The sequence below is a fragment of the Poecilia reticulata genome, unplaced genomic scaffold (assembly GCF_000633615.1).
Source record: "Poecilia reticulata strain Guanapo unplaced genomic scaffold, Guppy_female_1.0+MT scaffold_414, whole genome shotgun sequence".
NCBI classification, from domain to species: domain Eukaryota; kingdom Metazoa; phylum Chordata; class Actinopteri; order Cyprinodontiformes; family Poeciliidae; genus Poecilia; species Poecilia reticulata.
Window position 1 is genome coordinate 252 of NW_007615182.1, and position 15,255 is coordinate 15,506.

General features: G+C 32.9%; 1 protein-coding gene across 1 annotated transcript; it reads right to left on the reverse strand.

Annotated features, from left to right (window-relative positions):
• Window positions 1–2,187: 2,187 nt before the first annotated feature.
• On the reverse strand, window positions 2,188–13,689 carry LOC103460984 (CD276 antigen homolog). The gene is made up of 5 exons (XM_017303553.1): window positions 13,525–13,689; window positions 9,633–9,962; window positions 6,256–6,513; window positions 3,608–3,639; window positions 2,188–2,276 (listed from the first exon to the last, which is right to left on the reverse strand). The coding sequence occupies exons 1-5, from the start codon at window positions 13,592–13,594 to the stop codon at window positions 2,223–2,225; spliced, it is 744 nt and encodes a 247-aa protein (XP_017159042.1). The 5' UTR covers window positions 13,595–13,689; the 3' UTR covers window positions 2,188–2,222.
• Window positions 13,690–15,255: the final 1,566 nt, after the last annotated feature.

The following is a 15,255-nucleotide window of genomic DNA, read 5'->3' on the forward strand; positions in this document are numbered from 1 at the left end:
GTATTAAAGCAGAAATTACAGGGGCCACCATAAGAAAGGCTTACAGTATTCAATTATGCCCCATGAACTGATCAATAGACTATTGCGAGGGAACGCAAAACTTTTGAGAGGGGACGCAAAAGTATTGCGAGGGAATGCAAAAGAAAAAAAAATTCCCCATGTCCCCTGGAAGGCTCCGTAGTAGGAGACAGCCAGGTGAGGAAAAACTGTTATTATCTATCGATTCAGTATTTTTATCATACAGACATTAGGCTGCTGTTGTTGTGCTATTAGCTGCTAGCTAACGACTTTGCTAGCAAAGCTCGATAACTAAAAAGCTTCTTCCCTGTATCATTAATGATATCAGTCATTCTTCAGTATCGCTTATGGGCGCATCGCACGTCCAAAACCGATCATCTCCATAATGGATCCATGTCTTCTAAATTTCCTTTGCTGCATAATGTACATTTCATTTATTCCAGCGTTAGGTAAATATATCATGAAGGAGAATAGCACTTAAAGTCCAACAAGGATATTCATTTAGAATTAAAAATAACTCACCCTGAACCTTGAGAGATATAATGCATGTAATAAGTGTCATTAATGAAGAGGAAAAAAAAAAAACTCAATCCAGACTTTKAGTTTAGGGTCTGGTTCGCAGAGTATGAAGTTCAATTTTTTCCCCAATTATTCAATAAAAAAATAAATAAACTAACCTCAGTTAAGTAATATATATTTGTAATCAAAACCTTTGGAATTGTAATAATTTCTTTTTTTTTAAACAAAAAGTTTTGTTTAAACAACTTTTTTAAAATTAAATAACTCATTTTTGTCTCGTGAACTTAAAAAGTTATTTGCCAAACATAAACTTTTATTTGCACACATCAGAAATGTTTTGTTACGATTTTAGGCCCTGCCCACGACGTCATGTGAGAATCACAAACAAAACTTTGAGTCACAAACAAAAACTTAGAAAAGATTTCTGACATGCGCAAATACGTTTGTTTTGCAAATAATTTTTTCACTTCATGAGTCAAAAATGTGTGATTTTAATTTTTTAAAAAGTTTTTTTAAGCTAAACTCGGTAAGCTTTTCTCATGGTGACATGCAATGACAATATTTTCTTTTCTTTTTTTCTATTTTCTACAGTTCGAGATTAGTTTGATGCAGCTCTGCTTTCCTGAATGGACCATCTTCATCTCCACTGCAAGTGTAGCAAACAGGCAGCTCTTTTTTTTTATAGATTACGGTCCACAAAAAGAGATTATATTTTTAATAGTATAATTCTGTGAAGACAAAATATGTCTGGTGGTCCAGCTCTGATTTACATATCTTACTAAATTGCGGGTTTGAATATTGCAATACTTTCCTATAACAAAATAGACCTGCAGAAATAAATTACTAATAAAATATCTTACATATGCATAGTTGTATGCTCTATATAGAGATGTTCCTTAGCTTTGATTGTATTTCTCACAATTTTGTTATTTATCATTGTTTATTAAACTCTGAAAGCTGTGTGGCTTTGTTAATATTCTGTCCTATAATGCAGTTAGATGTGCCCTTTTTTTTTGTTGAGCACCTGCCCCTTCAGTGGTCTCTGCACGGCCTTGATCAGGGAAATGGTGGACAGGGAGAGTCGAACTAAAACTAACTGGATGAGAGAGAGATTCTGGGGTTTATAAAGTCTCTGCTTATTTCCAAGCTCAAATGAGTAACTTCACGTTCAAATACGAGCCACAAAAAGCGCAACCCGCGACTCATTAAATTTGCAAGCAACTTTAGGATCAAAACAAGCCCAAAGCTGCTTATAATAATCAGATTTGGTGACAGAAACTCAAAATAGTTCCTGTTTTTCCAGGAACAAAATGCGCATCTCTCTCCTCCCTCCATTGTTTACATTTCTGTCGCTGCTAAGTGTCGCATAGAACGTCGGTCACTTCCCAAAATGCATAGAGTAAATTAAATTAAATTACAAAAGAAAATAGTAACGCACAATAACGCAAAATGGTTTTGTTAAGTAACTGTAGTCTGACAACTGGATTTGAAATAGCAACGTGTTAGATTACTCGTTACTGAAAAAAGTGGTTCAATGTCAGTAGCGTTACAAAACAACAGTCCTTATAATTAATTAATATCATTAAGAAAAAGTTCATTTTATTGAGTATGTAATCAATAAGAGACACAGACGAGCTTAAATAATCAACCTTACCTGGGAGAACTTGATGCCAGCAGGAAACATACTAAGGCAACAATATGCCCACCACTACCAACAATAGCAATAAGTTGAGTTTGATCTGAAACATGTGAGAGAATTATGTTACTCTCACTATTTAACAAATTTCCAATTCATAACACATTCAAGAATAACTAATTCAAAAATATTAAACTTTAGCCAATATATATTTTTTACTATTGTCAGTAAAAAATTACTAATGACCGCTTTACCACATAATTGCTACCAGTGCCAACCTTCATCAATAATAAAAGAATCTTATAACCTTGTCATCACATTCTTCTGCTTGAAAGGATGTGTTGATAGAACTGCTTGCTGTTAGCTAAAACTTTGATAATTTTCTTTCTAATCCTTTCTTAGTAAATGATCTAACTGAAACCTGCTAACGAAGAGTGTAGAAAGAGACCTTTTCTTCCTTTTTTAGAACAAGAACGTTTGACACCAAAACTGTTTCCATACAAAGTTTTGTTTATCTGACGTGTCTGGTCTTTCTTCCGTATTGATGGATTTGCAAGTATGTAACTATCTTTTTGCTCCCATTTAAACAATGTATGCCTTCTATCATCCACATAGAACACAGCAAAAAATCCAGTCATTTGTAGTAATCCAGTCACTACAAATGACTGGATTTTTTGCAGTCATTTGAGGAGGGAACCTTTCGAAGGCAGATTAAAAGAATTGAGAACAGTTTGGGATAGAAAAGCCATTTGCTAAATCTGAGACAATTTTGTGATTTTTTTTTCAACATGATCTGAATTTAAGTTTCTTCTCATACTAACTAAAAATGGTTGGTTCTAGACTTTAGAGAAACTGCATTCACTTAGAGTGATCCTAAATTTCCTGCTTATAGACCAAGATCTAAGTGTCACACTTTTTCTTCCATCAATTGTTAAAAGGATCAATTTAAAATGCAATCAAATTAATTTTAAACTGAATTTTAAATTAATTTAAATTAAAATTAGATTTTCTTTGGAAAATCAAATTAGATTTTGGTCTGCATCAATTGATTAAGATTGTAAAAGATTTTATCTACAATCATATTGTATTTATTTTTATGTTTTCAAAATTGATATAGTCAGAACTACCAAATGAGATGAGCTGGAAAAAAAGGACTGCTCCTACATGATTCTATGGAGGCAGTAGATGCTCTTCACAAAGAAAGTGCAACTACTCTGTCTTTGGGAAAGACAGTGAACTATTTTGCAAAAAACTGACACTCATCATGTGAATTACAGAAAAAAACAATAAATCTGCTTGCTTTTTAAAAAAACATGGAATTGTAATGGTATGCAGGTTTTGATATATTTTTCTAGACATATGGACCAAAGATTAAAGTTAATCTTTAATAATATCTACAGCTAGCAAAAAAAAACTGAAATGATCAGTACAAACCATTTTCCCCCCTTCTGCTCTGTTTTTTGTGTCTAAAAAACAAAACAGAAACATCATTAAACACATTTACATCTCTTCATTACAGCATAGAATATCAGCAGCTCCCACCTTCCATTCCCCCTGCTCTCCATTTAAAAAAATTTAAAAATAAAATAAATTACTTCTCTGTCAAAAACTTGGATAATTTTTTTTACTGGAATCATTGTGTTTAGTATTATTATTTATCAGCTAATGTATCCCCAAACATGGTTTGAGCTTTTTTTAAAACATTAAATTCAAACAAATATTTTAAACTTGTTTAAAATGAGATTTGCCTGAAAACAACATTTTTTCACGAAAGTCTGTGGGTGAAAACAGGTGGGTTTTTTTCTTGAAAGTACTTCAGACTTGATTGATTAAAAAACAATTGCATTGCATGGCAGGCACCTATTGTTCTACATCCAATAGAATGTCTCTTTATGGGTCTCTTTATTGAGGCATGCATTACATAGTGACAGAGGTTCTACAACAAAAACAATACTTGTCCTAAACACTAAATGTCTAAATATATTCAGTTTTACATCTCTCTGAATATGTTTTCAGTTTTTTAACAAAAACACGGAAGCTGTCTTTACCAAATCCGACTCGCTATGACATTGTGAACATAACAAATCCACGTCTTAAAACTGTAAGCAATGCTTTTTCTTTGTCGTTTTTCTGTACTCTTTAAAATGGATTTTCAGATATGATGTAAGATCTGTTAGTGAGCAGCATTAGCTCCAGTTCACACTCCAGACCAGATGGTGGCGGTAGTGCGCACTTTTAGTCTTTTTGAAAAGCGCCAGAAAAAGAAGAGCATCAATGAAACCTGAGAAGATAACAGACACTGTTCAAATTCGCCATTTTTACTCGCATAATATTGTCGAGAGGGAGCAGAGAGGCTCTTGATGATAGTTTTGGTAAATTTCATGCACCTCAATCCTTCACAAAGTTTCATTTCATTTTAGTAGGGGGAATGATAAAGCAAGGCACCTACAGAAGACTGATAAAAGCTAGGACAACCGTATTACCCATAGACATAATATAATATTATATTATAATATATGTCTATTACCATAGACATATGTTATGTCTATGCTAATGCCATAGACATAATATTACATATTATGTCTATGGTATTACCACCTTCCCTTACCTCCCCTCCTCTGCTGTGCCCTCCTCATTATTAATTAATTAGGAGCATCATTTAATTAAAATTAGTTGTGTCATAGATTTGTATAAAAAAATTATCCATGCATTTGTTTCTTCAAGACACAATTATTGCAATGTTCTAATATCAGGAAAGTCAAACAATCTATGGAAACCCTTCTGCTCATTTAAAGAGGGATATTATTTCTTCAATTTTTGTTTTTCTTTATTAACGCTGTTGTATTAGAATAGACTTTAATAGGTTTTTGTGACACGTTTTATTATTTTCCAAATTCCACTTTTTCTGTTTTGAATTCAATTTTGTTATTTTAACCATATTCACTAACCTAAAAATTATGTAATTATGTTGTGAATGAAAAAATTAAATAAAATCAATAGATGTGAACATTTACTGTTATTCTGCTTATAAATATAACAGACTGCTGCGGTTCACCTGAACATTTGTTTTACAAGGTGTTAAAAAGTGTTTCCTTCATTAAAAATATGTGCAAACCTAAACATAAAAGAAAATCACCCTTTAAAAATGCTTTAGTTGAACTGAACACCAAAAATATTTATCACAAAATTCTACAAAAGGTAAAAACTTGTGAACTCATACAATGGTCAAGATCTTTGTTCATTTTTATTTCTTCCATCTATCACAGACATCTCTATTGAAGTAATGACAGCCAGTGTTTAACTTTCATGTAAAGCTAATTCTGTGAAAATCCACATTTTATTGTGGATTTTGTCTAAGTAAATTGCTTGATTCTGTCCACATTTTCTGCATCGCAGAAATTAAAGGGCCTTACTTCAAATTTCTCCTTGTTACACTTAAAGCTCTTAATAATGAAACTTCATAATATCTCAGAGATTTGATACATTCCCAACAGGGAACCTTACTCTCAGACTGAAGGTTTACTGGTGGTTCCAGGATTAAAAAAAAAAAAGTAATTGAGTAAAACAATGCCTAAAAAAAACTAGACAAAAAATTGTGAACCCTGTCAGTGGTCCATAGCAAAATCTGGCTTTTAGTGCTTAAAAGCAAAATAGCCTTTATCTGTAGCTTTTACAGATCTTTAATTTCTGGTGTTCCTTTCAGATCTAAATAAGGCCCATTTTAAATATATTTAATTTACAACAACCTACCTTCTTGTTTTTGTTTTAGCTCTAGTGAGTAGTCCCTTGTTATAAAATTTAATTAGTCATGTCAGGAACATATAATTAATTTTTTCAACTATTTTACTAAATATAAAATAGCCTAATATACTTAGAACATATTCTTTGTCTCATCTCGCATATCTTGATAATACTAAAGCTGGCAGGTTCAGACTCAATAAATATCTTTTTTTAATTTGATGTAATATCTTCCTTTTTTCATTCTTAAAGAAAAGTAGTTAAAAATTAAATTCATGGTGATGTTTTATTTAATAAACATAAATTAGAAATATTCATAATACCAAAACTAAACAGAAACTCACCAGATTTCTCAGCAAAATTCTCTGCTGAATAAATTTGATGGCAGTATTCTTTCTGCTTCACAAGACAACGATAGTAGCCATCCTCGGTCACAGAAAACATGAAGTATTTGGAATTGTGTGAGGTTCCATTATCAACAAGCTGACCTACAGACTTATTAGCCCTGTTATGCAACTCCATCTCGACATCTGAAACAACAGGAACTGAACACTTCACCCTTCTGCCTTTTTCAGTTATGAAAGTTGGCTCTGGGCAAACATCTGTGAAAACAGCACAAGCAATAAAAATGGTAAAGATTAGAACAATAGATTTATAAATTCCACTTCCTTGTATAATGAACATTATGCTTCATAGGGCTACTAAAAAATGTTTATTCAATAAAGTTACTCCCAGTAGTTAAAGTATCCAAAAATAACAGTCAAGAAAAAGAGAAAAGTGCTGTGCAGTAGAAATAGTCAAAGAAGTAACTTTTGTTGCAAAAAGTTTCTCATGTAAATGTAAGTTGTGTAAGTTGTGAATATTACTAGTCACCCACCTGTTTCCTTTGTAAAGTTACTTTTTAAGAAGTTACCATCAATCAACTACAGCAGGTGAAAACAGTAAATCTTAAAAACTTACTGTCTGTTATGAGTTGTGTGTTGTAATTATGGGATGAGTCCTAATTTTGCATCTACCATTGTTACATTTAATTCATTGTACTTTTTTCCCTTTACTTTAATTCCTTTCCCATCATGAGCCTTAACTTTCTACAACCAAAAGAGAAATGCACTGGAAAAAATATAGAATTACTGGTCATTGGGAAATACCACCACAAAGCATGTGCTTTGGACACAATAATGGGTAGCATCGGCCCTGTTTGAAAGTATTTACTGTATTTCCTTAAATTACAATGATTTTCCACTTACAGATAATAAAAACATGATATTTAAAATTAGAATATAACATCAGACCATAAAAACAAACATATATTTAATACAGAGATGTGGCCTTAATGAAAAGTATGTTATTTTCAACAGGTACTTTTAATCTGATAAATGAGCCAAATCAGAACACAATCCTAATATACTGAATAGGGTTAATTATAACATGTAGTCTAAATATGATCAGGTATTTCACTAGAATAAGATCACCCATAATTTAGAAAAGGCTGAGAGTTGACTTAGCATTATCTTTCAGATTTGATCAAATTTCTAATGGAGATTACTTTTTGGTAGGGCCAATGCGATGACTAAACTTGTTATAGGTTTCATTAATGAGGCATGACTCCATTTTTATTTATTTATTTTTACCTAGTAACGCACGTGTGCACAGAAATAGTTCCCCGCAAGGATATTAAAACCTAGTATACACGCACCCACACACACACACTCAAAAACAAGTTCACGTCATAGGAATCGGGACTCACCCGGCTTAGTAGGCTTTTCTAATGTTCTATCCTTTAACCTCTTAGAGCTGAGTAGTCATGCACATTTGGAGCTTAATTTTTCATGGATTGGGCTGTCTTCAAATTAAAGATCTTAATAAAATAAAATATGTTTATTAGTAAAGCAAGCCAGCTAAATTGTCCTGTAATGGGCTTCACTAATGATGAGACTAATTGGATTAAGTTAGATACTTATTTAGATGAATTAGGTCAAATGTATTAACACATTACTATTTTTAATAGCTGTTTTTTTAAAATATGAAATTAGTTATAATTTCACTTATCATGTAGAAATTAACAGGGCAGTGCTCTTGTTTTGTCCTTCACCATTGCAAATTTCTATTCAGTAAGTTGTAGCAGCTGAGAAATTTTTGAAAACTGCAACACAGAGTATTACCAGCAGATGGACACATCCCATCGGAAATCGCCTCTAGCTCCCCGAGCCCTCGAACCCCAAACAAAATACACATATTTAAAGTATTACAAAAATTAAACAATTTATTTTTTTCCATAAATGTGTAATTTTATTTCCTTAATTTTATGGAGAAAATGTATTTTACTTATTTATGAAGTTCTAGCTACTTGCTGAACGACTAAATTGACTTCCATAAATCTAAGCACTTTTAAAAATAATATTTGTTGAAACAGTTGAAGTAGATTTTCAACTGTATAAAAGCAGCTGTCTATAAAATGGAAATGTCGCATGTCGCTTGTATTGATTTGCTCTTCTACGGACTGATAAAATCAACAGTATGCTAACTTTGCTAACTGCGGTCGATAAAACATGTTGATTAATTTGTTGGGTTACTGGCCTTCAGACTGCTTAATGCGCGTTTTCAGGTAATTTGGTAATTTGTTTTTAATGTGTTCACATAAATGTTGTAGGTTTGGAAGTTTGTCCAGCCTTAGTACTATATAACCAAACAAAGAAGCTAATTTACGGATCACTTTGACTTCCGTTCAAATTTAGAGGTTTATTTCTGCGATTATCAAGTAAAACAAACCGCAGTTTATAAGGCAAGTCTTTTTTCGGTTATCAAAATATTTTTAGCTAGCGTATGAATGTCGTCTTGCAAGCAAAGTAAGGTAAAATGAAATCGCTGTTCGTAGCAACGCATTTGAAGAAATATAATTTTACGTTACAAATAAGTTTGACAAAATCCAGTTTTTTAATGATATAAGTAGTTTATAATGTTTTTTCTAAACATCGGGTCGCATATAACCTTCGTGTTTTATGAGGTTAAGATACATTCTGAAAGAAAAACAGATGGCATGTTACATACTTGTTCAGGTAATATCACCTTTTCATCAACAAAGAGGGAAATAGAAGTTCAGAAAGGTTATGTCATTTAGGTGAAAACTGACAATACATTGGTAATGACAAGAGAAATGAAATTAAGAAAATTACTGCTATCTCAACAGTTCTTATGACATTAACCTTCAAAAATAATTTTGTAATTCAATCTTCCTAATATCATGCATCTCATATATAGAGCTGCATGATAAATAGGTTTTGTCAGAACCCATTTGACTAACTTTAAAAATACTAAAATATTACATAAAGATTCAACAAATCTTATTACACTCTCGGTCACTGAGAAAGAAGTCATTTAATATTGACATTTAATTTCCGATAAGAATTTTCTTTCTTTTTTTTGTTCTTTACCTAAAATTTCAGGATAACCTTCATATTTAAATTAATCTTCTTATTAAACTACCAAAAGTCATGTAACACCATTTAAACACTGCTTTGTAACAGTATTTATATTTTTTAATGAACAAATTATTTTGTTCATTCAGAGATTAAGAGTGAAAGAAATTTGATCCTAATCTCTGATGTGAAAGAAAAACGTTGTTAAATGAGTTAATTAGTTGTGTGTGAAAAATGATAACCATAGGTGCTATCGGGTGGTTTTCAACTTTCTTTCAAGATATGTCCAAAGTTTTTGCACTTACTAACAACAAGTTCAAAGGAAAACGTCTGTTCTTGGTCAAGATTTGGAAATAATCTACAACTGTAGATTCCACTGTCAGTCAGCTTTGTTTTTTTGATACGGATGGATGCATTGCCAAACTGGAGCTGATCTTCGAAGAAATCAACACGATTTTTGAAATCTTCATCTTGGCCAGTTTTTCCATTGTTGTAATGTTTTCCTTTGACATATAAAAACACCTCCTTGTCATAATTTTTCTTCCAGTCGAACACTTCATGTGTGAGGTTGTCCTTTTTCTTGGAAGAACAGGGCAAGATGACATCACTGCCCTCTATTGCATGTCTTGGAACATCTATGGAAACAAATCACATTTTGACAAGATAAACAGATGAGAGAAAGAAAAAAAAATTATTTATCACACAAGTCAAACTTTTACAATTTTTAGTTTACTGGTAGATTTAACTGGATTCTTTATGACTAAATACATCATGGAAGCTACATCAGGTCATACATATAATGTCCCTACAAATAAAATAAAAAAAGCACTTTTTTTTCACCTAACATACCATAGAAAAATGCAAATTCATTTTTCTATGGTAAATATTCCATAGAATTCCATAGATTATTCTATCTGAAAAGAAGACTTTCTTCAATATCAGTAACTGATTTTTACTGATAGCCCAGATTTATTAGGGTTCTTCACAGAAAGGAGTTCTTTGTAATGGATGGGAAATATATTTTACAAATAACTTTAGAATAACTATCCTTCAGACCCCTCGTCCACTGGAACGGGCATGATATTTTTCTGGGATTAAACCAATAAAAAAATTAAGGAATTTTTTATTTGCATGATGGCTCTTACAGATTGGTTTCTTATTAAACAAAAACAATGAAGTTTAGACTCTTAACTTGATACTAGTGAGTGAGTTTCAGGCATCAGACAAGATGAGCATGTGTATGAAACGAGAGTCAGGGGAGGAGTAAGCATCTGTTTTCCATCAAAAATATGAATTTATGTTCATAGAAACCTAAAAAAAATACTCAATATAATTTTAAGTATTTCCATTCATAGCATTTGAAGGTATTGCGATATTTTTTTATATCATGAAATTGTATTATTTTTTAAAAGTTTAATGTCCATCCCAATGGACATCAGGAGTTTGTGTATTTTGTAAAATGCCTAATTATTCAGTGTTACCGTGCAAAGAAAGAAGCATATGAGCAGTGAATCAGTGGGTGGTGTTGTCCTGCTGGAAATTGTCGGTTTGTACCACACAAAAGTCTGGGAAAAAAAGTCAGTGCCCGCTAGATACAAGAGGCTATAATACACAAGAAAAATGCACTTCTACTGTAACACATGTAAAATCCGGCTGTGCTTTGTGCCACACTGAAACTGGTTCAAGGGTGTTCATCAAAAATGAGAGATTACATGAAAATACCCAGCAAGCTGATGCATTGTTAACTGTTTGGTAACTGTGTAATCCGTTTACATTCCTAAAAATAATAACATGCCAATGCATTTGAAAGTTCAATGACACATTACTAAAGTCAAAACTACATTTTGTGTTATATGTTCTCTATTCAGAAATGCACACTGATAAACAAAAAAGCAGACATCCAGTTTAAAAGTTTGAGATCATGCCAAATTAGATATTACATGAAACTCTATAGAAAAAGTATTTAAAAATATATTAAAACATGAGATAGAAAAATTTTCTTTTTCCCTTTATTTCTAAGCTTAAGAGGAGTAAAATCAGCTGAGTAAAAATGTTTTGGTAAAAACTGATTTCAGTCTGGATTTTGGAATAAATAGACTCAGTGCTGAATGATGATAATGGACAATGAATCATTAAAAGCAGGTCTAACAGCTGAGCAACTAACTGATATGACTATTATTCATAATAGAATGAGGGATGTTTCTCTGTTATCTCTGCTCTTTGCTCACATAAACTGACTATGATCCATTTATGAAATATTAAGCATGGTATAATGGAGGAGTTTGACGCTGCTTTTTCCAGTTCAGGCCTTTTCCACAGCCTGTTCCGATTCAAAGAGCCTGGTGTAAACTTGTTTCATAAACCAAACAAACACCAAAAGCTATTTGAATTTCGGTTTTTAAAAAAACATTTTGTCTGTATTTGCTTTTTCTACCCCTGCCAGAAAATAATTTATATAGCATTGCTCCAAATCTATGAAAGTATTCATCTCAAATTTGGATTATTGTAGACAGTTATGTCCAGAGTCGCATATTAAGAGATAGTGGAGGGGGAGGAGTGAGCAAGACAATACATTGTTACACATTGTTTTTATGTGTATCTTAAAACACATAAAAAGTAAATGTTTTTAATAGCTGTAAGTGGAGAATCATCATAATTAACAAAAGTAATGTATTTCAAACATCGATCAGTGTGTAATTAATCTTTAAAATGCGTTTCACTTAGTGATAAAATTCCAGAAATAAATAGACTTTTCGGTAATATTCTAATTTATTGAAAGGCTCTGTACTGTAGGGAGTGCAGATGTTGGTATAATTCTTCCCAGGGTCCCCAAATGGCTAAGGTTGCCTCTGTATAAATATGTTGTTTTTTACTGAGACAACAGAGTAGACTGGAAATGCAACAGAAAAAATATTTAAATTTTTATATTTAAAAGATATTTAGTAGAAAGGACTGAACAGACTTTATTTTTCTTGAGGAAGTTTTGGTTAACAGGTATTTTCAGTAAGATCACTGACTTTTGTTGTGGAGCCTGTCATCATCTAGGCCAGGGGTGCTCAAGTTCATTCCTTGAGAGCTACCATCCTGCAAGTTTCAGATGCTTCCCTGCTCCAACACACCTGAATCAAATGAATGGCTCATTAGGTCTGTTCAGAGCTGGTCCTGGTCTGTTGGAGTAAGATGATCATTAACTTGATAAAGAAGGCTGGCTCTGTTCTGGGGACTGCTATGGAACCATTGGAGATGTGCAAAGAGTTCATTTAGTGAAGAATATTACAGACAACCCTCTCCATGAGACTGTTAAACAGCAATAAGTTCATTTAGTAGAGGCTTCTTCAGAACCAGTGAAAAACTGACTGCTATAATATTTCATATCCACAGCCATCACCACCTATGACTCTGAAGAAACGTCAGTAAGTTACAGTAACATTTAATTGGATTAATATACTTGCTTTGAATTGAATTACACTGAATCAAGCTCAATCTGATATGCTTGTCTTTTTTCTCTTTGTTTTATGTGAAATGCTACCAGGTGTATGTTATACATTCATTAACCTACTTTTCTCTGTCCTGAGTATTATGTTCTTTTCGTGCTATTTTTTGCATTGGTGTTTATTTTCATGTGGGCTGGACAGTGGTGCAGTTGGTAGAGCTGTTGCCTTGCAGCAAGAAGGTTCTGGGTTCAATTCCCAGCCCCGGTATTTCTGCATGGAGTTTGTAAATTGTCCCTAGGTGTGTGTGCATGGCACCCCCCGTCTCTCGCCCGAACGTTAGCTGGAGATAGGCACCAGCAACCCTCCCGACCCCACTGACGGACAAGGGTGTAAAGAAAATGGATGGATGTTATTTTTCATTTTTACAAAAAATGAACCATGCACAATTGATGCTAGCATACTTTAAATTCTCACTACTGAATTTCCTTGTGCAGTGATGAAAGCTGCATCCTTCCCTCAAATGCTTTGTTGCAGGTTGAATGACGCAGCACCACGTTTACGTACATCTGTAATGAACATGCTGTAGCATATTGTACACTGCCAATATAGATAAAAACAAAAAATACGATACAGCATTCCTTCAGTTGTGAAAGACGATGCATTTTTATCTGTTTAACAATCTGCCTTTTAACAGTTAAATGCAGGTGCGACAACTACAGATGTACCCGCTGCTTCCCCGCGATAAATCGCAGATTCTTCTTACCGTTTTCATCATCAAGTGTGTTTCCAGTCCAAGTGGAGATGCAGAGGCACAAGACTAAAAGAAGCTCCATTGTTTTTTCAGTATTCAGAAAATTTTGACAAAAAGAGCCATAAATAAAGAAATGTAATCTAACGGAGCAGAGCTCTATTTAACGGACCGACTGCAGCCACTCCCGTGAGATTCACTTTTTACTTTCGGTTCCGGCTTCCGCGAACTTCAGAAACGCAAACTTTGCTGTACAATACTGAGAAATGTGCAAATGTCTTCAGAAAATACGCATGTGTTTGAGCAATAAAAATATAGCAGACTTGGTGTTTTAATGACTGTATGTATGCAACCTTAAATGTAGTAAAAACCAGACAGATATATCCAGGTTTAAATTCTTGGGGGTACTATGACAAAAGTATATATAGACCACTAAAGGTGCAGGTGCTCAACAAAAAAAAAAAAAAAAAGACATTAACCGCATTCTAGGGCAGAATATTAAAGCCACACAGTTTTCAGAGTTTAATCAACAATGATAAATTACAAAATATTTGAATTTAAAATCTTGAGAAATACAATCAAAGCTAAGGAACATCTCTATATAGAGCATACAACTATGCATATGGAAGATTTATTAGTAATATTTTTCTGCAGGTTTATTTTGTTATAGGAAAGTATTGCAATATTCAAACCCACAATTTAGCAAGATATGTAAATCAGAGCTAGACCACCAGATATAGTTTGTCTTCACAGAATTACACTATCAAAAATAAACAAGGGCACAATGCAATATTTTAAGTGTACTGTAATCTATATATAAAAAAGAGCTGCCTGTTTGCTACACTTGCAGTGGAGATGAAGATGGTYCATTCAGGAAAGCAGAGCTGCATCAAACTTAGCTGGGACTGCAGAAAAAAAAAATTAAAAAAAAATTGTCAATGCACGTCACCATGAGAAAAGCATACAGAGTTTAACTTAAAAATTAAAATCACACACTTTTGAATCATTAAGTGGAAAAATTGTTTGCAAAACTCATTTGCGCATGTCAGAAATCTTTTCTTGCTATTCTAAGTTTTTGTTTGTGACTCAAAGTTTTGCTTGCGATTCTCACATGACGTCGTGGGCAGGTCCTAAAATCGCAACAAAACATTTCTGATGTGTGCAAATAAAAGTTTGTTTGGCAAATAACTTTTTAAGTTCACGAGACAAAAATGAGTCATTTAAAATAAGTTTTTTAAACAAAACTTTTTGTTCAAAAAAAAATTACAATTCCAAAGGTTTTGATTACAATTTAATATTACTTAACTGAGGTTAGTTTTTTATTTTATTTCGTTGAATATTTTGGGAAATTTTTTTTAACTTCATCCAGACCCTAAACTCAAAGTCTGTATTGAGTTTTTTTTCCCCCTCTTCATTAATTCATTATATCTATCAAGGTTCAGGGTGAGTCATTTTTAATTCTAAATATCCTTGTTGGACTTCAAGTTAAGTGCTATTCTCCTTCATGATAAATGAAATGTACATTATGCAGCAAAGGAAATTTAGAAGACATGTATCCATTATGGAGTTGATCGGTTTTGGACGGGCGATGTGCCCCTATTGCATAAGCGATACTGAAGAATGACTGATATCATTAATGATACAGGGAAGAAGCTTTTTAGTTATCTAGCTTTGCTAGCAAAGTCATTAGCTAGCAGCTAGCTAATAGCACAACAACAACAGCCTAATGTCTGTATGATAAAAATA